The following is a 24,032-nucleotide window of genomic DNA, read 5'->3' as shown; positions in this document are numbered from 1 at the left end:
TCGGGTCGGGACCCTTCTTCAGACTGAAAGTCACGGGGAAAAGGAAAGGAAAGTTATAGACGGCAATGTAGAGAGATTTCGAACATTGAATGAAAGATAGTGAACTCTGTGCACTAACACTATCCCACACACTAGTTTAGTTTAGTTTGAGAGATAGACAATACACAATAGGTGCAGGAGGAGGCCATTCGGCCCTTCGAGCCAGCACCGCCATCCAATGTGATCATGGCTGATCATTCTCAATCAGTACCCCGTTCCTGCCTTCTCCCCATACCCCCTGACTCCGCTATCCTTAAGAGCTCTATCCAGCTCTCTCTTGAATGCATTCAGAGAATTGGCCTCCACTGCTTTCTGAGGCAGAGAATTCCACAGATTCACAACTCTCTGACTGAAAAAGTTTTTCCTCATCTCAGTTCTAAATGGCCTACCCCTTATTCTTAAACTGTGGCCCCTGGTTCTGTACTCCCCCAACATTGGGAACATGTTTCCTGCCTCTCACGTGTCCAACCCCTTAATAATTTTATACGCTTCGATAAGATCCCCTCTCATCCTTCTAGATTCCAGTGTATACAAGCCCAGTCGCTCCAGTCTTTCAACATACGACAGTCCCGCCATTCCGGGAATTAACCTAGTAAACCTACGCTGCACGCCCTCAATAGCAAGAATATCCTTCCTCAAATTTGGAGACCAAAACTGCACACAGTACTCCAGGTGCGGTCTCACTAGGGCCCTGTACAACTGCAGAAGGACCTCTTTGCTCCTATACTCAACAGATACAGAGACACAACGCGGAAACAGGTGCTTCGGCCCACCGAGTCCGTGCGGGGGGGGGGGGCCACAGCCACAGAATAAAAGGACGTACCTTTATACTGGAGACGAGAAGGAATTTCCTCAGCCAGAGGTTGGTGAATCTGTGGAATTCATTGCCACAGACGGCAGTGGAAGCTGTAAGTCCAGCCAACCAAAACCTCTCGCAGTGTAACCAGCAGCCTGTTTTCATAAGGAGACAGTTCTTGCTATTGAGGGAGGGCAGCGTAGATTCACCAGGTTAATTCCTGGGATGTCGGGACTGACATATGATGAAAGAATAGATCGGCTGGGCTTATACTTTTTGGAATTTAGAAGGATGAGAGGGGATCTTATAGAAACATATAAAACTCTTTAGGGATTGGACAGGCTAGATGCAGGAAAAATGTTCCCCATGTTGGGGGAGTCCAGAACCTGGGGTCACAGTTTAAGAATAAGGGGTAGGCCACTTAGGACTGAGATGAGCAAAACACTTTTCACCCGGAGAGTTGTGAATCTGTGGAATTCGCTGCCACAGAAGGCAGTGGCAGTGGATGTTTTCAAGAAAGAGTTAGATAGAGCTCTTAGGGCTAACGGAATCAAGGGATACGGGGAGAAAGCCCATAGAGTATTGATTGATGATCAGCCATGATCATATTGAATGGCAGTGCTGGCTCGAAGGGCCGAATGGCCTCCTCCTGCACCTATTTTCTAAGTTTCTAAAACGCACAGCAAAAATCTCAAATCTTCCCCAATTAACTTTCAGTTGGGAAAGGAACAAGTCGGTATAAGATCTTTTATTCACTTTTTGCCGAGGAACATCACAAGGACCGAAATAGAAGCAGCTTCCTTGAGTTCATATACACAAATGGCAGCTAAAGATACAAAACTAGGTGCTTCTGTCAACTTTATATCATACATTATTTCAATATATATATACTATGTACAATATCACACCACAGTCCCGTCAATACACATTTCTCGTCCTACCCTCAGCCCTACCTGACCCCCCCCCCCCCCCCCAGTAACCTGCGGTCCCCAATCTCCAAGCCCGTCTTTGAGACCCTCACAGAAGACTTCAGAAAGGTTTTGTCAGCGCGCACGGAGGCCAGAATGAAACTGGAAGCAGCAACCAGGCATTTTGACTCTTTTGCAAATACAAAAATTAAAACGCAAAGCAGAAATTAAAAAAGTCAAATTTACCCCTGAACGCAGAGACGAGTGAAGCCGCTGTTGCTTGGCTGGAGAGCAACCCAAGACACACACAAAATGCTGGAGTAACTCAGCTGAGCAGGCAGCATCTCTTTCGGGCCGAGACCCTTCTTCAGTCTTCTTCGTAAGTGATAGGAGCAGAATTAGGCCATTCGGCCCATCAAGTCTACTCTGCCATTCCAACTTGGCTGATCTATCTCCCCCTCCTAACCCCATTCTCCTGCCTTCTCCCCATAACCCCTGACACCCGCACTAGGGTAGACAGTGGAGATAGGAGGGGGTGGGGGACAAGAAACCCTTCTTCAGAGCAACCCAGGTCTACAATCCTCTCTGTGTCTCTCTCTCGCGCACGGGACAAATATCCCAAATGCATGCCGAGAGGTTTGCAGGGACAGGGCATCTTTCCACCTGTTGACCTCCAAAGACTCAGATATCTTAAGGTCATAAGTGATAGGAGCAGAATTAGGCCATTCGGCCCATCAGGTCTACTCCGCCATTCAATCATGGCTGATCTATCTCTCCCGCCCAACCCCATTCTCCTGCCTTCTCCCCATAACCCCTGACACCTGTAACTAATCAAGAATCTCTATCTCTGCTTTAAAATTATCCACTGACTTGGCCTCCACTGCCTTCTGCGGCAACGAATTCCACAGATTCACCGCCCTCTGACTGAAGAAACTCCTCCTCGTCTCGTTGTTAAAGGAACGTCCTTTAATTCTGAGGCTGTGTGTGACCTCTGGTCCTAGACTCTCCCACTAGTGGAAACATCCTCCCCACATCCACTCTATCCAGGCCGTTCACTATTCGAAGTGGCAAGAGGTTTACTGGCCTGATCTACAAAAAGATATCTCGTTCCCTCAGATACGCGCATCAAGATTGTTGTGGACCAGTGATGGGGTATGGTCTCTCCTTGAGCGGTGGCCTTACTAAATCAGAACGTCTCAAATCCAGGAAGAGCAAGGGGGACATTACTTTTCCATGCTGGAACTCATTTCGGGAAGAAAGTCCGGAGAGGTGGGGGGGGGGGGGGGGGGAGAAGAAAAAGCTTAAAACGTAATTGTTCAAAAGACATCTAGCATTTGGTCTCCAAATTTGAGGAAGGATATTCTTGCTATTGAGGGCGTGCAGCGGAGGTTTACTAGGTTAATTCCCGGAATGGCGGGACTGTCGTATGTTGAAAGACTGGAGCGACTAGGCTTGTATACACTGGAATTTAGAAGGATGAGAGGAGATCTTATCGAAACGTATAAGATTATTAAGGGGTTGGACACTTTAGAGGCAGGAAACATGTTCCCAATGTTGGGGGAGTCCAGAACAAGGGGCCACAGTTTAAGAATAAGGGGTAGGCCATTTAGAACTGAGACGAGGAAAAACTTTATCAGTCAGAGTTGTAAATCTGTGGAATTCTCTGCCTCAGAAGGCAGTGGAGGCCAGTTCTCTGAATGCATTCAAGAGAGAGCTGGATAGAGCTCTTAAGGATAGCGGAGTCAGGGGAGAAGGCAGGAACGGGGTACTGATTGAGAATGATCAGCCAAGATCACATTGAATGGCGGTGCTGGCTCGAAGGGCCAAATGGCCTCCTCCTGCACCTATTGTCTATTGTCTATTGCAGGAAAACCTAACTCACTGCCACAACGCCAATGAGCATCGCAACCTCCATTATCAGAGGACTTTGGTTGGGACGCATTTGGAGTATTGCGTGCAGTTCCGGCCACCCCCATTACAGGAAGGATGTGGAGGCTTTGGAGAGGGTGCAGGGGATGGTTAACCAGAACGCTGCCTGGATTAGAGGGTTCCAGCTACAGGGAGAGGTTGGAAAGACGGCTTGTTTTCTCTTGAACGTCGGAGGCTGAGTGAAGACTTGATAGAATATATATATATATACATATAGTTCTATCTATCCATGCTTCTCATAATGTTACATACTTCTATCGGTTCTTCCTTCGACCTCTGGCGCTCCAGAGAAAACGACTCAAGATTGTCCAAAAGGCCACAAAGTGGGACAGACAGCGTCTCTGGAGAATGTGAAGAGGTGATGTTTCAGGTCGAGACCATTCTTCTGAAGAAGTCTGAAGAGGGATCTCGACCCGAACAGTCTGAAAAAGAGTGTCGACCCAAAATGTCACCCACCCATGTTCTCCAGAGATGCTCCCCCACTTTGTGCCCTCTTGCGTATTAACCAGCATCTGCAGTTCTTTGCTTCTAGCGCAAGGGTGGCGAATCTGTGGGATTCGTTGCCGCAGAAGGCTGGATGAAGGAGGGGGGGGGGGGGGGGGCAGATCAATGTATATTTTTGAGGCGGAGATTGATAGATTCATGATAAGTTCCAAGTGTCAGGGGTTATGGGGGGGAAGGCAGGAGAAGGAAAGGGGTTGAGAGAGAAAGATAGATCAGCCACGGTTGAATAGCAGAGATGGGCCGAATGGCCGAATTCTGCCCCTACAACTTAGAACTTTGTCCAATCTCCCCTTGAGGCTAACAACACCTGAACCAGGCAACTAACGTTTTAGGTTCATTAATGCCAAAGATGAGGACTACACAGGACCTGAACATTCTTACACTGGAACCAAATATTTACTCTTGGATGTCTCTCTCGTGCAAGGTTTTGATGGGGTTAACGCCCAGGACTGTGAGAAAACCTTAACTAAAGGGCAAGAAAAGAATGAATCGCTCGCAGTTCCGCAAACAAGAAACCACGACCCAGGCTTTCCAGCTGGCACAACGATGGCCAAATTAGAGTTTTCTTTTCAAATAAAGGCACATGATGGTAGGGTCCTGGAGGCAAGGCCAACAGTTCAATGGACAGTGCGGAACAGGTCAGCCCAAAGTACAACGAGGATGAGATATCCGGCTTCAACCGGGGGCAAGGGAAGTATCGTGGGACTAATATTGAGGCATTTCGCTTGGGTAGCTTACACCCCAGCGGTATGAACATTGACTTCTCCAACTTCATGATAGTCCCTGCTTTCCCTCTCTATCCCCTCCCCCTTCCCAGTTCTCCCACTAGTCTCCCTGTCTCCGACTACATCCTTTATTTGTCCCGCCCCCTCCCCCTGACATCAGCCTGAAGAAGGGTCTCGACCCGAAACGTCACCCATTCCTTCTCTCCCGAGATGCTGCCTGACCTGCAGAGTTACTCCAGTATTTTGTGTCTACCTTCGACACAAAATGGCCGAGTAACTCAGCGGGACGGGCAGCATCTCTGGAGAGAAGGAATGGGTGACGTTTCGGGTCGAGACCCTTCTTCAGACTTTCCTTAGGTACAGAAGTGTGAAAACGCTTCAGATTCAGGGACAGTTTTGTCCCAGCTGTTATCAGGCAACTGAACCATCCTACCAACAACTAGTGTAAGAAAATAACTGCAGATGCTGGTACAAATCCAAGGTATTTATTCACAAAATGCTGGAGTAACTTAGCAGGTCAGGCAGCATCTCGGGAGAGAAGGAATGGGTGACGTTTCGGGTCGAGACCCTTCTTCAGACAAAATTCTGAAGTAACTCAGCAGGTCAGGCAGCATCTCGACCCGAAACGTCACCCATTCCTTCTCTCCTGAGATGCTGCCTGACCTGCTGAATAACTCCAGCATTTTGTGAATAAATACCAACAACTAGTGAGCTACTATCTACCTCATTGGAGATCCCCGGGCTGTTTGATCGTTCTTTACAGGCTTAACCTTGCACTAAACGTTATTCCCATTCTCCCCATTATCATGTATCGGTACACTGTGGACGGCTGGATTGTAATCGTGTATTGTCTTTCCGCTGACTGGTTAGCGCGCAACAAAAAGCTTTTCACTGTACCTCGCAGTCACCCTTTCACATCAGTTTTTTCCCCCCACTTTCTCACCCACTCCCCTCACACTGGGGGCAATGCACAGAGGGCACCCGGAGACAACCCACGCGGTCACTGGGAGAGCTCCATGCAGACAGCACCAGACGTCAGGATCAAAACGCAGGTCTCTGGTGCCGAGGCAGCAGCTCCACCTGCTGCACAACAGTGCCGCCCAAATTGAAAACTTCCAGTTAAATCCCGAGATAAAAGGAGAGAGGGGGAGAGAGGGGATGAGAGCAAGAGGGTGAGAGAGGGTGCGAGGGGAGAAAGGGGGAGAGGGAGGGGGATAGAGGGGGCAGAGGGAAAGGGGGGGAGGGAAAGAGGGAGGAGGGAAAGGGGGGGAGAGGGAAAGAGGAGGAGAGGGAAAGGGGGGAGAGGGAAAGAGGGAGGAGAGGGAAAGGGGGAGAGGGAAAGAGGGAGGAGAGGGAAAGGGGGGAGAGGGAAAGGGGGGAGAGGGAAAGAGGGGGAGAGGGAAAGGGGGGGAGAGGGAAAGGGGGGGGAGAGGGAAAGAGGGGGAGAGGGAAAGGGGGGGAGAGGGAAAGGGGAGAGGGAAAGAGGGGGAGAGGGAAAGGGGGGGAGAGGGAAAGAGGGAAAGGGGAGAGGGAAAGAGGGGAGAGGGAAAGGGAAAGGGGGGGAGAGGGAAAGGGGGGGAGAGGGAAAGGGGGAGAGGGAAAGGGGGAGAGGGAAAGGGGGGGAGAGGGAAAGAGGGAGGAGAGGGAAAGGGGGGGAGAGGGAGGAGAGGGGGGAAGAGGGAGAGAGGAGGTGAGAGAGGGAGGGGGAGAGCAAGAGGGTGAGAGAGGGTATGAGGGGAGAAAGGGGAGAGGGAGGAGGAGAGGGATAGAGGGGGCAGAGGGAAAGAGGGGGGGAGAGGGGAAGAGAGCAGGGGGAGAGGGAGAGAGGGGGGAGAGGGGGAGGAGAGGGTGCGAGGGGAGAGAGGAGAGAGAGAGGGAGAGAGAGGGGGGCGAGTGAGAGAGGAGAGTGGGGGAGAGATGGGGCGAGGGGGGGAGGGAAAAAGGGGGGAGTGAGAGGTAGAGGGAGAGGGAGCGAGAGGCTCCAAAGAGGGTAAAAAGCCACGATGCCAGTGTGGCCGAGCTTCCATTGAAGCCTCTTACCTGCCCCCAAACCTTCCCCTCCCCAATGGTGGAATGGGCTGCATTTTGCTAGCACCAACCTCTTGTTGGACCCCTGGGCAGAGTCCCCTCCAGATGCCAGCACCAATTCCATGCCCTGCGTCAGGCACGGACAGGGCATGGAAAGAACCTGTCGCTACTGCGACCCCCTGTCTCTGTCGGGCCGACTACCTAGAAACACAACAACTCCAGCACATCAAAAATAAAAGTTCACATTGGTAAAACAACGTCACGTTGGCCTGTATTGGTTGATGCTCTTCTGTCAGAAGGCAATGATCCAATTGCAAAGCCAAAATGGACACAAGAGTGCTGGAGTAACTCAGCGGGTCAGGCAGCATCTGTGGAGAACGTGGATGGGTGACGTTTCACAGAGTGCTGGAGTAACTCAGTGGGTCAGGCAGCATCTGTGGAGAACGTGGATGGGTGACGTTTCGGGTCGGGGGCTCCTCCTCGGTCTGGCGCTGACGGACCTGCCGAGTTACTCCAGCACTTTGGCGTTTTTTTTCCTTCTCCTTTGTACACCAACCGGCGCCTGCGGTTCCCCGGGTAAAATGGCCGCCGGCCTCCACGGCCGATCGCGGGAGGTTGGAAGAGTGGTGGCCCCGCAGCTCGCCCTCTCTCTCTCTCTCTCTCCCTCTCCCAGACGGTCTCAGAATTCGTCGTCCGAGCTCAGGAGGAGGGTCTTCTCGGTGTCCCGGACGCTGGTGGTGCTGTGAGTGCGGGAGACGGCGTGGTGGCCCTGGTGCCAGGGAGTGCTGCGGTCCAGGGTGGACTGCTGGGTGTACTGCTGGTAGGCGGGGGAGAAGTTGTGGATGGCGTCCTGGACAATGTCGTTCGGGTTCATCGTCTCCTTCAGGCTGCTGGAGATGCTCTTCATTGGGGCGCAGCGTCCTGTGGGGTGGGGGGGGGGGGGGGGAGGGGCAAGCAGAGGCTTAATACACAATGGAGAGTCCACCCAATACACAGCCCCTTCACTTCTCAGGTTTCGGCGGTAGAGTTGCTGCCTTACAGTGTCAGAGACTCGGAACTGCAAGCAGGAGGAGGGAGGAGGTGGTGTACCTACGTATTTTGTAGGTATAAAATTATAAAAGGAATGGACAAGCTAGATGCAGGAAAAATAATCCCAATGTTGGGGGAGGTCCAGAACCAGGGGGGGCCACACAGTCTAGCTTTTGTCCAGCATTTCCTGTGCTCAGCGTTCCCCACTCCGCACAGAGTTCTTCTGAGAAGTAGCTTTTGAGGCAGTGCAGCGTAGGCTCACGAGGTCAGTCCCCGGGATGGCGGGACTGTCATACGAGGAAAGATTGGAAAGACTGGGCTTGTATTCACTGTAGTTTGGAAGGATGAGAGGGGATCTTTATAGAGACGTATAAAATTATAAAAGGACTGGACAAGCTAGATGCAGGAAAAATAATCCCAATGTTGGGGGAGTCCAGAACCAGGGGGCCACACACAGTCTAAGAATAAAGGGGAGGCCATTTAAAACTGAGGTGAGAAGAAACTTTTTCACCCAGAGAGTTGTGAATTTGTGGAATTCTCTGCCACAGAGGGCAGTGGAGGCCGATTCACTGGATGAATTTAAAAGAGAGTTAGATAGAGCTCTAGGGGCTAGCGGGATCAAGGGATATGGGGAGAAGGCAGGCACGGGTTACTGATTGTAGATGATCAGCCACAATCACAATGAATGGCGGTGCTGGCTTGAAGGGCCAAATGGCCTCCTCCTGCACCTATTTTCTATGTCTATGTTTTCTATGACCCGGGTTCGATCCTAACCACGGGTGCTGTCTGTACGGAGTTTGTACGTTCTCTCCGTTTTTAGTTTAGAGACATAGCATTGAAACAGGCCCTTCGGCCCACCGTGTCCACACTGACCATCGATCACCCATTCACACTAGTTCTATGTTATCCAACGTTCTCACCCACTCTACGCACTAGGTGACAATTTAACAGAGGGCAATTAACCTACAAACCCGCGCATCTTTGGAGTGTGGGAGGAAACTGGAGCACCTGGGGGAAACCCACGTGGTCACGGGGAGAACTTGCAAACTCCACATGCACAGGCAGCACCCGAAGTCGGGATCGAACCAGGGTCTCTGGCGCTGCGAGGCAGCAACTTGCCCAACTCTGCCTGATGGCAGGTACATCCCACCACAGACCGGGACACAAAACCTTTGCAGGAGGACGAGGGGTGATCTTATAGAGGTGTATAAAATCATGAGAGGAATAGATCGGGCAGATGCACAGAGTCTCTTGCCCAGAGTAGGGGAATCGAGGACCAGAGGACATAGGTTCATGGTGAAGTCAAAAAGATTTAATACGAATCTGAGGGGTAACCTTTTCACACAAAGGGTGGTGGGTGTGTTGAACGAGCTGCCAGAGGAGGTAGTTGAGGCTGGGACTATCCCAAGGTTGAAGAGACAATTGACAAGGTTGAAGGGACAGGTACATGGATAGGACAGGTTTGGAGAGATGTGGACCAAACATGGGCAGGTGGGACCAGCGTAGCTGGGACATGTTGGCCGGTATGGGCAAGTTGGGCCGAATGGCCTGTTTCCACACTGTATCACTCTCTGAGTCTTTGACCCATTCCAGGTACGTTCTCACCAGCGTGGGACAAGGTTGTGGCAAGATGTCTTTATTTTTGCACAAATGCAATCATAGTAAACATACCATCTGCTTCCCTCATTCCCAGCCAAGTGTTCTCCGCTGGCAACAGCCTCAGAAAAAATGGGAATTAGAAATTCATTTGTTCACGGGGTGTGAACACAAGACATAGGAGCAGAATTAGGCCATTCAGCCCATCAAGTCTACTCTGCCACTCAATCGTGGCCGATCTATCTCTCCCTCCTAACCCCATTCTCTCCATAACCCTCTGACACCCGCACTAATCAAGAATCCGTCAATCTCCCCGTTAAAAATGCCCATTGACGGCCTCCACAGCCTTCGGTGGCAATGAATTCCACAGATTCACCACCCTCTGACTTAAGAAATTCCTCCTCATCTCCTTCCTAAAGGAACGTCCTTTAATTCTGAGGCTGTGACCACTGGTCCTAGACTCTCCCACTGGTGGAAACATCCTCTCCACACCCACTTGTGTAAGAAGGAACTGCAGATGCTGGTTTAAACCGAAGATAGACTGGAGTAATTCAGCGGGTCAGACAGCACCTCTGGAGAAAAGGGACAGGTGGCGTTTAGGGGTCGAGACCCTAAAAGTCACCTGGTCTCTTTCTCCAGAGATGCTGTCCGAACCGCTGAGTTACTTCAGCTTTTTGTGTGTCTCTCTCTCCACGCCCACTCTAAACATGGAGACATTTGCTCAACTATCGCACGCAGAATAAAAAGGTAAACGAAGCCTACCGTATGGGCCATACGCCAGCACTGTCCCGGGTGAAAGATTGGCAGAAGCAAGAGACAGACAGAGAAAAGACAAAGTGAGAGAGGCTGAGAGAAAAGTACCCTGCCCCTAACAAACCCCTAACAAACACCACCCAGAACCAGGACACATATAAACAGTGAGAGGAATAGATCGGGTAAATGCACAGAGTTTTTTACCCAGAGTCAGGGAATCGAGGACCAGAGGACTTAGGTTCAAGGCGAAGGGGAAAAGATTTAATAGGAATCCGAGGGGTAACTTATTCACACAGAGGGTGGTGGGTGCATGGAACAAGCTGCCAGAGGAGGTAGTTGAGGCTGGGACTATCCCATCATTTATCTATAGGTGACGTTTCAGGTCGGGACCCTTCTTAAGATTAGACGTGGATAGTTGACATTTTGGGTCAGGATCTATCTTCAAACTGGACATTAATTAATCGGTGATGTTTCAGGTCGGGACCCTTCTTCAGATTGGACATGGATTGGTGACGTTTCGAGCCGAGATGCTTCTTTAGACTTTGACGTCACATTTACGGGGATCACCTGTCCGTTACTGACATTTGGGAAAACCCAAACTCCGTTTCCCTGGCGCTTCCATGGTGAGGTTTGAACCCCACATCCTCCGCACTCACCCCCTTCCCCAACGAAGGGGGGGGGGGGGGGGCAAGGAGTTGACGAGACAAGCTTCTCAGACGTCCCACAGGCAAAGAGGACCCGGCGTGGGGGGGGGATTGTCGTGGGGGGGGGGGGAGAACAAAGGAGGACCTGGTGTGGGGGGATCGCCGTGGGGGGGGGAAAAGAACAAAGGAGGACCTAGTGTGGGGGGGATCACCGTGGGTGGGGGGAAGGACAAAGAAGGACCTGGTGTGGGGGGATTGCTGTGGGGGGGGGGGGAGAACTAAGGAGGACCCCGTGCGGGATACTTTGTAACTCTGTCGGTGCCCTTTATGTGGTGACTCTTTGCATACCTTAGGTGTGCAAAGCAAAGAATACCACTGTGTGTATCCTGTGTTCTCCCTCCCCCTCCCATGTTCCTGGGGGCCCATCCTTGAGCGCCAGAACGCGGCGACTGTCGGCCCGAGCCCCCGGCCGCGCTTACCTTGCGCGTCCACCCGCTTGTCCCTGTACACCTTGGAGGTGAAGGCGTAACGCAGAGCGATGGCGGCGAAGAACATCTCGATGCAGACGATGAAGTTCTGGTAGCCGGCGGCGACGGTCCCTTCACCCACGGACACGTCAGCCAAGGCAATCTTCGGGATGGCTCCGCACTTTTCCAGAATGGCCAACAGCATTCCTGATGGGAGGGGGAGGGAGACAAACAATAGTCAGCCCAACTTCCCAAATACAAGGGCCCGTCAGGAGATTGGGTGTATGTGCACCTTGGTCAGCATGGACAAGTTGGTCCGAAGGGCCTGATTCTGAGCAGTATGACTCAACCATCATTAAATGGAGGCCTGGGCCTATGCTCATACATCTGTCCAACAGCAGAGGGCACTCTTGAGCTCTGGCCCAACACAGTGAATCCTACAGGCGACCTAAACCACAATGCTTGCTTTAGACTTTGGAGATACAGCACAGAAACAGGCCCTTCGGCCCACCGAGCCCGCGCTGAGCACCAATCACCCCGCACTACCCTACACACACTAAGGACAAATTTACAATTTTACTGAAGCCAATTAGCCTACAAACCCGCACGGCTTTGAAGTGCGGGAGGAAGCCGGAGCACCCCGATGTTCTTGTGTCCTGGTTCTGGGTGGTGTTTGTTAGGGGCAGGGTACTTTTCTCTCAACCTCTCTTCACTTTGTCCGAGTCTACGTGCCCGTGAGGCTGCTGAAAGGGGGATTTTCACTGTACCCGCCCCTCACCGTACTTGTGCAGAGGACAATAAACTCAACTTGGGCTGCAGTTAGGGGTTGCCAACTATCTCACTCCCAAATACGGGACAAGGTGACGTCACCGCCCCGCCCGCGCCCCACGTGACCTCACCCAGCCAGCGGCCACGTGCTCCCGCTCCACCAGCGGCGGCCGCCCGGGGCCGGGAGGCGGGTTGCTACGTAGCCTCCGTCAGGTGGCGTCCTGGGCAGACTGTCCGGAGCTAAAATGTCGGAAACCTAAGAGTTTCAGGACCTAATCTGTCAGGAACTACAGCATCCGGGCCTACAGCGCCCCCCGGCCCTACAGCGCCCCTTACCCCCCCCGGACAAGGGCGGTCCCGTACGGGACAAACCAACTGAGCCCAAAATACGGGATGTCCCGGCTAATACGGGACAGTTGGCAACCCTTGCTGCAGTGTAGTGTAATTCTAAGATGGTCGGTGTGGACTTGGCGGGCTGAAGGGCCTGTTTCCATGCTGTATGCTATGGCAAGCATTTAAATCATACGGTCCCAACATAAATATATAGCAGCCCCTCCCTTGCCAAGAGTCCCATCATCTTCTCATCATTAGCTCTCAGAGCAACAAAACAAGATAAAGTATAGAATAAGATCTTAACTGATAGGAGCAGAATGAGGCCATTTGGCCCATCAAGTCTACTCCACCATTCAATCATGGCTGATCTATCTCTCCCTCCTAACCCCATTCTCCTGCCTCCTCCCCTTAATCTCTGACACCTGTAAGGTGCAGGAGTGCGAAAACGCACAGCTCCAGATTCAGGGACAGTTTCTCCCCAGCTGTTATCAGGCAACTGAACCATCCTCCCAACAACCAGTCCTGAACGTCTATCAACCTCATTGGTGACCCTCAGACTATCTTTGATCGGACTTTGCTGGCTTTACCTTGCACTAAACGTTATCCCCTTATCTTTTATCTGTGCACTGTAAACGGCTCGATTGTAATCACGTGTTGACTTTCCGCTGACGGGATTGTGTGCGGCACGGTGGCGCAGCGGGTAGAGTGTTGCTGCCTCACAGCGCCGGAGACCCGGGTTCAATCCTGACTACGGGTGTTGTCTGTACGGAGTTTGGATGTTCACCCCGTGTAAGTTTTCTCCGAGATCTTCGGGTTTCCTCCCACACTCCAAAGGCGTGCGGGTTTGTTGTAAAATGTGTAGGATAGTGTTAGTGTGCGGGGATCGCTGGTCTCATGGTCTCGGTGGGCCGAAGGGCCTGTTTCCGCGCCGTCTCTCAAACTAAACTGAACGCTTTTCACTGTACATGGGAGATGGTCTTGGAGGTGAAGATGCTCCTCAAACTGCGGAGCATCCTGGACAATACAGCTCACCCCCCTCCATGACACACTGGTCAACCTGAGGAGCACCTTCAACAACAGACTGGTCCCACCAAGATGCAGCACAGAACGCCACAGGAGATCCTTCTTCCCTGTGGCTATCAAACTGTACAACTCCTCCCCCTTCTGTCGTGGGGTAGACTGAGACTGACCCCCCTCCTCTCCCCAATCCTTTCCACTCATCACTTTCATTTCATTTCATGTATTTTGTGTTTTTATGACTGTTGGTAGATCAATTTCCCTCCTGGGATATATGAAGTTTAGCTTAGCTTGGCTTAGAGATACAGCGCGGTAACAGGCCCTTCGACCACCGAGTCCCCACCGACCGTTTCTCCATTTAGAACGGAGATGAGGAAAAAACCTTTTCAGTCAGAGAGTTGTGAATCTGTGGAATTCTCTGCCTCAGAAGGCAGTGGAGGCCAATTCTCTGAATGCATTCAAGAGAGAGCTAGATGGAGCTCTGAAGGATAGCGGAGTCAGGGGGTATGGGGAGAAGGCAGGAACGGGGTACTGATTGAGAATGATAAGCCATGATCACATTGAATGGCGGTGCTGGCTCGAAGGGCCGAATGGCCTACTCCTGCACCTATTGTCTCTTGACCGGCGATCCCCGCACATTAACACTATCCTACATACACTTGGAACATCTTTTTCTTTACACACATGCACCATGCCAATTAACCTGTACGTCTTTGGAGTGTGGGAGGAAACCGAAGATCTCGGTGAAAACTCACGCGGTCACGAGAACGTACAAACTCCGTGCGGACAGCAGCCGTAGCTGGGATCGAACCCGGGTCTCCGGTGCTTCCAGCGCCGTAAGGCAGCGACTCTACCACTGCGCCACCGTGGCCGCCCTGGTTCGATCGTACCCGTGACGCTAAACTGAACTGAACGGAGACAACTTAGGAAAAAAACTGCAGATGCTGGTCTGAGTCGAAGGTGGACACAAAATGCTGGAGTAACTCAGTGGGTCAGGCAGCATCTCGGGAGAGAAGGAATGGGTCGAGACCCTTTTTTCAGACTGAGAATCAGGGGAGAGGGAAACTAGAGACATGGGATATTGTACCTCAGCCCCAGAACCACGTTAACCACAGGTGAGCTGACAACCGCTGCACATCATGGATGTTAGAAGTATTTTCTTTAGTGGAAAGAATAATAACGTCAACGATCATGTTGCCCATGGCGATGCTGAAGTCATAGGTGACCAACAAACCAGTCAACCCAACTGGCCCAGAATGGAGACCAGGTTGAACCCTCCCTGGAGTCCTCAAGAAGGGTCTCGACCTGAAACGCCACCCATTCCTTCTCTCCAGAGATGCTGCCTGACCCGCTGAGTTACTCCAGCGTTTTGTGCCGACCTTCGACGGAGACAACTTACCTTGCCAGAAGGAGAGGAAGATGACGGACTTGACCATGAAGAACTTGAGCACGGGGCTATAGGGGCTGAGCAGGTCGCGCGTGGCGAAGTAGAAGAGGAAGAGGGCGTAGAGGGCGAGACTGACGGAGATGTTGTAGATGATCATCACGTACAGATAGCCGCTGGCAACGCTGGAGACAAGAGATGGGGGAAAACAGAGCTCAGACCCACGGCCCAAAACTAACCCCACGCTCCTGACATTAGGGCACCCGGTACAGAGGGAGGGAGGGAGGGGGTCTCCCTGTCGGTCTGCTCCTGGGCCTGGCCAAGATGGCACTGGAGTCGGCTGCCTGCCCCTTTGTCCCGTAAAATATCCATTGACTTGGCCTCCACAGCCTTCTGAGGCAATGAATTCCACACATTCACCACTCTCTGACTAAAGAAATTCCTCCTCATTCGCTTCCTAAAAGAACGTCCTTTAATTCTGAGGCTTGACTTCTGGTCCTAGACTCTCCCACTAGTGGTAACATCCTCTCCACGTCCATCCTATCCAGGCCTTTCACTATTTGGTTTCAATGAGGTCCCCCCTCAACCTTCTCAATTCCAGCGTTTATAGGCCCAGTGCCGTCAAATGCTCGTCATAGGTTACATAGAAAATAGGTGCAGGAGGAGGCCATTTGGCCCTTCGAGCCAGCACCGCCATTCATTGTGATCATGGCTGATCATCCACAATCAGTAACCCGTGCCTGCCTTCTCCCCATACCCCTTGATTCCACTAGCCCCTAGAGCTCTATCTAACTCTCTTTTAAATTCATCCAGTGAATTGGCTTCCACTGTCCTCTGTGGCAGAGAATTCCACAACCCACTCATTCCTGAAGAGGGGAGGGGGGGGGGGGAAGGAAGGAGGGAAGATCCCTGTGGAACCGTGACTCAATGATCAACCAACACTTTCCAGAGGTTCAGAATCTTTGGGTGAGTGAGAAGCGCCAAGAGGAGACAGGGAGGGGGAGGGAAGGGAAAGGTCAGAGGTTCCTCACTTGAAGTCGCCATCTTTGTATTTGCCGAATGCTTGAAGAACCACGGTGATGATGGCCATCAGCGGTTTCACCACGCAGAACTGGAGGGTGGCCTGAGAACGATAAACAGCAGCATCAAATAACCATCAGCTCCCAGCCACCATTACAAGCTCAGCCTGATTTAGAGTTACGTCACCAATGGGCACAAAATGCTGAAGTAACTCAGCAGGTCAGGCAGCATCTCTGGAGAACAAGGAACAGGTGACGCTTTGGGTCGAGATACCTCCTTCAGACCTTCGAATTAAATCACCCAGCCTCCCAAGATTCTCTGAGCAGAGCAGCATAGAGACGGGCAGAGCGCTAGAGTTGCTGCCTCACAGCGCCAGAGTCCCGGGTTCGATCCCGACTGTGGGCGCCGTCTGTACGGAGTTTGTACGTTCTGCCCGTGACCTGCGTGGGTTTTCTCCGAGATCTTCGGTTTCCTCCCACACTCCAAAGACGTGCGGATTTGTAGGTTAATTGGCTTTGGTAAAATTGTCCCCAGTGTGTGTAGGATAGTGTTAATGTACGGGGATCGCTGGTCGGCGTGGACTCGGTGGGCCGATGGACCTGTTTCCGCGCTGTATCTCTAAACTAAACCAAGAGACATGACCCTTCATGCCAGCAGATCCTGCCACACACTTTACAAAGTAAAAGGGTGGCAGTGACACAGGGGTAGAGTTGCTGCCTTACTGCACCAGAGACCCCTAATTATGGGTGCTGTCTGTACGGAGTTTGTACGTTCCCCTTGTGGTTGTATTAATCTCCTCCGGGTGCTCCGGTTTCCTTCCACACTCCAAAGACGTGCAGGTTTGTAAGTTTGTAATTGGTTTTTATAAATTGTCCCCAGTGGGTAGAATAGAACTAGCTTGCAGGTGACTGTGGTCAGCCCAGACTCGGTGGGCCGAAGGGCCTGTTTCCCCGCTGTATCTCCAAACTAAACGGAAAAATGTACAAGACGTTGGGTGGGGCCGCATTTGGAGTGTTGTATTCTGGTTTGGTTACCCTCCATTTTCAAATTAAAGGAAAAATTGTGTTCCTATGTTCCTAACAGTGGCAGGAACGAAAGGGGGAGAGGGACATGGGCCAAACGCGGGAAAATGGGACGAGCTAAGATGGGGCATCTTGGTCAGAGTGGATGAGTTGGGCCGAAGGGCCTGTTTCCAAGCTGCATGCCTCTTTGAGACACGACCAATGTGTAACAAAGTCCAGTGGCTCCACCTCCCTTGCTCCCAACCCCCCCAGTTTAGTTCAGTTCAGTTTAGAGATACACCGCGGAAACAGGCCCTTCGGCCCACCGAGTCCGCACCGGCCAGCCATCCCCGCACATTAACGCTGTCCTAATAGGGAGAATCTTACACATACACCAAGCCAATTAACCTACAAACCTGTACGTCTTTGGAGTGTGGGAGAAAGCGAAGATCTCAGAGAAAACCCACGTGGTCACGGGGAGACTCGTAAACTAGTTCTACCCTACGCACTGGGGACAATTTATAGAAACCAATTAACTTACAAATGAAGATGCTGAGAAGTGTGTTCAGCTCTGGCTGAATAATATCTAAGCTTGTGATGTGGACTCGATAAGAAGAAGACGGGGAGAACGTACAAACTCTGTACAGACAGCGCCCGTAGTCGTGATGGAACCCGGGTCTCTGGCGCTGCAAGCACTGTAAGGCGGCAACTCTACCGCTGCGCCACCGTGCCGCACAGTTACTAAACTCCAAGTACACCCTCCAATTTGCAAAAAAATGATCACAGATTGAAATTGTCCCTAGTGTGTGCAGGACAGTGTTAGCGTGCAGGGATCGCTGGTCGGTGCGGACTCGGTGGGCCGAAGGGCCTGTTTCCGCGCTGTATCTCCAAAACTAAACTGAAACGGTTGGCATGTCGCTCCAAGCTCAGAAGAACAAAGATGTTTTGTGGCAAACAGCGCCATTTTCTGGAAACAATAATTTGTGCTGGTATGCATAATTAATAAACATACGTATCACCTGGCTGGTAAACAAAGTAATGACCTTTAACTTCATAAGAAGGATGTCATTATGCTGAGAGGATTTACAAGGATGTTGTCAGTGCTCGAGGGCCTGAGCTATTGGGAGTAGTTGAACAGGCTGGGACTCTATTCCTTGGAGCGCAGGAGGATGAGGGGTGATCTTATAGAGGTGTACAAAATCATGAGAGGAATAGATCGGATAGACGCACAGTGTCTCTTGCCCAGAGTAGGGGAATCGAGGACCAGAGGACATAGGCTTAAGGCGAAGGGGAGAAGATTCAATAGGAATCTGAGGGGTAACCTTTTCACACAGAGGGTGGTGGGTGTATGAAACGAGCTGCCAGAGGAGGTAGTTGAGGCTGGGACTATCCCAATATGAAGCGGTTGGACAGGTACATGGATAGGACAGGTTTGGAGGGATATGGACCAAACGCGGGCAGGTGGGACGAGTGTAGCTGGGTCATGTTGGCCGGTGTGGGCACGTTGGGCCTGTTTCCACGCTGTATCACCCTGTGACTCCGTGACCTACCTGCTTGCAGAAGCGCAGAAAGCCAATGGAGTAGGTCTTGCCCCAGAGGCAACATGTCCCGTACATGCAGCTGGATCTGTGAACGAGAGAAAAGCTGGTTAGGAATAGTACCGGGAGAGAGAGAACAAACCGCGACCCGGGGCCCGGCCACCCTGACAAACTACACTCTTATGTGTCATAAATGATAGGAGCAGAATTAGGCCATTCAACCCATCAAGTCTACTCCGCCATTCAATCATGGCTGATCTATCTGTCCCTCCTAACCCCATTCTCCTGCCTTCTCCCCATGACCCCCACACTAATCAATAATCTATCTACAAAAATATCCATTGACTTGGCCTCCATCGCCATCTGTGGCAAGGAATTCCACTGATTCGCCACCCTCTGACTAAATAAATTCCTCCTCATCTTCCTAAAGGAACGTCCTTTAATTCTGAGGCTGTGCCCTCTGGTCCTAGACTCTCCCACAAGTGGAAACATCCTCTCCACATCCACTCCATCCAGGCCTTTCACTATTCTGTATGTTTCAATGAGGTCCCCCCCTCATTCTTCTAAACTCCAGCTAGTGCAGGCCCAGTGCCGTCAAACACTCCGAGATACCTCCTACACACCAAGAACCGAGTGGAGATAGACACAAAGTGCTGGAGTAACTCAATTACAGTTTGGTTTATTGTCACTTATACTGAGGTACAGTGAAAAGCTTTTGTTACGTGCTAACCAGTCAGCAGAAAGACAATAAATGATTAAAATCGAGCCATTTACAGTATAGATAAATGATACGGGTATACTATTTAGTGCAAGGTAAAGCCAGCAAAGACCGATCAAGGATAGTCCCCAATGAGGTAGATAGTAGTTCAGCACTGCTCTCTGGTTGTGGTGGGATGGTTCAGTTGCCTGATAACAGCTGGGATGAAACTGCCCCAGAATCTGGAGGTGTGCGTTTTCACACTTCTGTACCTCTTGCCCGATGGGAGAGGGGAGAAGAGGGAGTGGCCGGGGTGAGACTGGTCCTTGATTGTGCTGCTGGCCTTGCCGAGGCAGTGTGAGGTGCAGATGGAGTCGATGAAAGGGAGGTCGGTTTGTGTGATGGTCTGGGCTGCGTCCACAATGATAACAGCAACTAGGGGCCAGCTGGTCAGGCAGTATCTCTGGAGAAAATCGATGGGTGATGTTGCGGGTTGGGACTGTTGTCTGAAGAAGGGTCCCGACCCGAAACGTCACCCATCGTATTTTTTCCCCCAGAGGCCGTGCTGGACCTGCTGAGTTACTCCAGCACTTTGCGTCTATCTTTGGTGTAAACCAGCATCTGCTGTTCTTTGTTTCTACAAGACCCAAGTGGAAACGTCTCCAAACTTGAGGAAGGACGTCCTTGCTATTGAGGCAGTGCAGCGTAGGTTCACGTGGTTAATCCCCGGGATGGCGGGACTGTCGCATGAGGAAAGATTGGAAAGAATGAGCTTGTTTATTCACTGGAGTTTAGAAGGATGAGAGGGGACCTTATAGAGACGTGTAAAATTACGAAAGGACTGGACAAGGTAGATGCAGGAAAAATGTTCCCAATGTTGGGGGAGTCCAGAACCAGGGGCCACACAGTCTAAGAATAAAGGGGAGGCCATTTAAAACTGAGGCGAGAAAAAGCTTTTTCACCCAGAGAGTTGTGAATTTGTGGAATTCTCTGCCACAGAAGGCAGTGGAGGCCAAATCACTGGATGAATTTAAAAGAGAGTTAGATAGAGCTCTAGGGGCTAGTGGATTTAAGGGATATGGGGAGAAGACAGGCACGGGTTACTGATTGTGGATGATCAGCCATGATCACAATGAATGGTGGTTCTGGCTCGAAGGGCCAAATGGCCTCCTCCTGCACCTATTTTCTATGTTTCTAAATGAAAACCCAAAGAAATCCAACCAAGTAGAAGCTCCCCCCCACAGGATGTGCGTGGTCTCTCTCCACAAGGACACTCACAACTGAGATGCAACTTGGACTGTTTTACTTTAGCCATTTACAAGGGGGACCTCATTGAAACTTACCGAATAGTGAAAGGCCTGGATAGAGTGGATGTGGAGAGGATGTTTCCATTAGTGGGAGAGTCTCGGACCAGAGGGCACAGCCTCAGAATAAAAGGACGTTCCTTTAGGAAGGAGACGAGGAGAAATTTCTGTAGTCAGAGGGTGGTGAATCTGTGGAGTTCATTACCACAGACGGTTGTGAAGGCCAAGTCAGTGGATAGTTTAAAGCCGGAGATAGATAGATTCTTGATTAGTAAGTGTGTCGGTGGTTACGGGGAGAAGGCAGGAGAATGTGGTTGGGAGGGAGAGATAGACCAGTCATGATTGAATGGCGGAGTAGACTTGATGAGCTGCGTAACCTAATTCTGCTTCGACAACCTATTAACTTACGACACAAAGTGCTGGAGTAACTCAGCAGGTCAGTCAGCATCCCTGAAGAACGTGGTTAGTTGACGTTTCGAGTCGGGACCCTTCTTCACAAAGCAGTCTGAAGATGGATCCGACCCAAAGCATCACCTACCTCTCCATGAGTAGGAAGGAACTGCAGACGCTGGTTTAAACCGAAGATAGACACAAAAAGCTGGAGTAACTCAGCGGGACGGGCAGCATCTCTGGAGAAAAAAGGAACAGGCGACGTTTCAGTTCTGAAGAAGGGTCTCGAACCGAAACATCACCTATTCCTTTTCTCCAGAGATGCTGTCTGACCCGCTGAGTTACTCCAGCCTTTTTGTGTCTACATCACCTCCTATCCATGTTCTCCAAGGACTCGGCCTGACCTGCTGAGTTACTCCAGCACTCTGTGTCTTCTTTTGTAAACCAGCACCGGCAGATCCTGGTTTGAACAAGAACTAGACCAAGATGACCCGTTGGGCCCAAACCTCTCCTGCATTGGCGCCCTTCCCCCTCCCCTCCACTCCCCTCCCTCAACCCCCCTTTTCCTCCCTCCTCCCCCTCCCTCCCTAAGAGATAGATTTAATCTTTAAAATGTGAATAACTTAAAAAATATAACACCGATTTCAATGAATCTTCTTTCATTAGCACCAAAGGGACGATGGTGAGTAAGGTGGGCCTAAAACTGTCGCGCTATCGTGTACCGTTTCGGCTGTAGTTCAGGAACAAACAAACAAACAAACGTGAGTTTTCATATATAGGTAACACTAGACTTGGCGATCGACTCACTCAATGGACTTGCCGCGAATCTCCGACATGATCGCACTCTCACCGCCGAGGTATTCATAGCACAGGCTCAGGAAGTTGTAGATCACGAAAGCTGCAAGAGAAAGCAAATTAGTGATGGACCAGCACTGCCCCATTGCCCATCCATCACTAGTACCATGACTGGATTAGAAGGTTTCAGCTACAGGGAGAGGTTGGAAAGGGCGGCACGGTGGCGCAGCGGTAGAGTTGCTGCCTCACAGCGCCAGAGACCCGGGTTCCATCCCGACTACGGGTGCTGTCTGTACAGAGTTTATACGTTCTCCCCGTGGGTTTTCTCCGGGTGCTCCGGTTTCCTCCCACACTCCAAAGACGTACAGGTTTGTAGGTTAATTGGCTTGGGTTTGTACACTTGGTATAAGTGTGAATTGTTCCTGGTGGGTGTAGGATAGTGTTAGTGTGCGGGGATCGCTGGTCGGTGCGGGCTCGGTGGGCCGAAGGACCCGTTTCCGCGCTGTATCACTAAACTAAAGTAAACTAAAAAGTTGCCGAATATTTCTCTAATATGTACACAGTGTACAAGAGGATACAAGGTCAAGTTCCAGAGAAATCTTATCCCAGGATGAACAATCCTGCATCAGTGGCGCAGCGGTAGAGTTGCGCCAGAGACCCTGACCTCGGGTGTTGCCTGTGTGGAGTTTGCACGTTCTCCCCGCGACAGCGTGTTGTTTCGTCTGGATTCTCTGATATCCTCCCACATCCCAAAATCATCGGTTAATTGACTCCGCATGGACAGTACCCGTCGTCAGGAATGACCCCGGGTCTCTGGCGCTGTGAGGCAGCAACTCTACCGCTGGGCCGCCGTGCCACCCCAATCAAACCCCTCCCTGTCGCTGCCATGTCTACCCTGCAGGAGAAAGGTTCTGACTGGCTCCCCAATCTGTGTCTCTTTTCCTTAAGGGAAATGATCTCGTCTCTCCCCAAGCCCCAACGTATATTTTAAAAAAAAACAAATTTCAGAGGAGGAGAAAGGGTGGGAAGCAGGGGGGAGAAAATAAACAGAAACATTCCTTTTTCTGGATGAAGCGAGTTTCTAAATCCGGCTTTATTTTTCCTACAAGCTGGAATGCGGCAACCAAAAATAACACAGGCCTTCTGCTGGATGAGCAACAGGCCAGAGACCTGTGAGGAATAGGGCGTGGCGGTAGAGTTGCTGCCCTACAGCGCTTGCAGCGCCAGAGACACGGGTTCCATCCCGACTACCGGCGCTGTCTGTACAGAGTTTCTACATTCTCCCCGTGTGTTTTCTCTGAGATCTTTGGTTCCTTCCCACACTCCAAAGACGTGCGGGTTTGTGGGTTAATTGGCTTGCTACAAGTGTAAATTGTCCCCTAGTGGGTGTAGGATAGTGTTAGTGTGCGGGGATCGCTGGTGGGCGCGGACTCGGTGGGCCGAAGGGCGTGTTTCCGCGCTGTATCTCTAAACTAAACAAACTGGTGTTTGTTCCAGGGACATAAACAATGCATAAAATATTAATCAATTATAAATTAGTAAACCCACATGTGTTGGGCAATAGTCGTACATTCACCGCTTTAATAAATTATTCATTGGTATAAAACTGAGCACACAGCTCATCTCAGTTCCTCCCAAGTTATTTGGTACGTCCGGGCTACACCTCTGACATTTGGATTGGAGGCTATTAGCTAGAAGGAGAGGTTGGACAATCTCGGTGCGTTTTCTCTGGAACGTCAGAGGTCGAAGAGAAACCTGATAGAAGTACGTAAAATTATGAGAAGCATAGATAGGCTCGACTGGACATCTTTCCCTCCTGGGGTGGAAATGTCAAGGACGGGAGGGCATAGTTTTAGAAACATAGAAAATAGGTGCAGGAGGAGGCCATTCGGTCCTTCGAGCCAGCACCGCCATTCATTGTGATCATGGCTGATCGTCCACAATCAGTAACCCGTGCCTGCCTTCTCCCCATATCCCTTGATTCCACTAGCCAATAGAGTTGAGAGGTGGGGGGGAAAGTTTAAAAGAGATGTGTGGGGTAAGTTTTTGACTTTACACAGAGGGTGGTGGGTGCCTGGAACACACTGCCAGGGGTGGTGGTGGAGGCAGATACGATAAGAGGCGTTTAAGAGGCTTTTATAGGCACATGGATATGCAGGGAATGGGGGATGTGCATCATGTGGAGGCAGAGGGGATTGGTTTAACTTGACATCATGTTTGGCACAGTCACTGTGGGCCGAAGGGTCTGTTCCTGTGCTGTACTGTTCTATGTTCCATGCTTATGACATGGAATTCTGTCACTCTCTTCCCAAACATGGGAAGCTCCAAAACACATTCCAACCACTGTCATGGTCTGGGAAGTGCGGG

General features: G+C 51.1%; 1 protein-coding gene across 2 annotated transcripts in view; it reads right to left on the bottom strand.

Moving 5' to 3' along the window:
* Positions 1–1,568: 1,568 nt before the first annotated feature.
* tmem184ba (transmembrane protein 184ba) overlaps positions 1,569–24,032 on the bottom strand; it is a 39,292-nt gene continuing 16,828 nt past the window's right edge. Inside the window, exons 4-10 of one of the 2 annotated variants that reach the window (XM_078430802.1) lie at positions 21,678–21,768; positions 18,492–18,567; positions 15,952–16,043; positions 14,936–15,105; positions 11,431–11,625; positions 10,317–10,337; positions 1,569–7,850 (exon numbers count right to left, since the gene is read on the bottom strand). In XM_078430802.1, coding sequence (XP_078286928.1) covers positions 7,609–7,850; positions 10,317–10,337; positions 11,431–11,625; positions 14,936–15,105; positions 15,952–16,043; positions 18,492–18,567; positions 21,678–21,768 — 887 coding nt within the window. In that variant the 3' untranslated portion in view covers positions 1,569–7,608. The remainder of the gene's footprint in view (positions 7,851–10,316; positions 10,338–11,430; positions 11,626–14,935; positions 15,106–15,951; positions 16,044–18,491; positions 18,568–21,677; positions 21,769–24,032) is intronic. The other variant, XM_078430803.1, reaches the window with a different exon arrangement.

The sequence above is a fragment of the Rhinoraja longicauda genome, chromosome 40 (genome assembly GCF_053455715.1).
Source record: "Rhinoraja longicauda isolate Sanriku21f chromosome 40, sRhiLon1.1, whole genome shotgun sequence".
Lineage (NCBI taxonomy): Eukaryota > Metazoa > Chordata > Chondrichthyes > Rajiformes > Arhynchobatidae > Rhinoraja > Rhinoraja longicauda.
The sequence above is the reverse complement of the archived record's forward strand: the minus strand, read 5'-3'. Positions and strand labels throughout refer to the sequence as shown.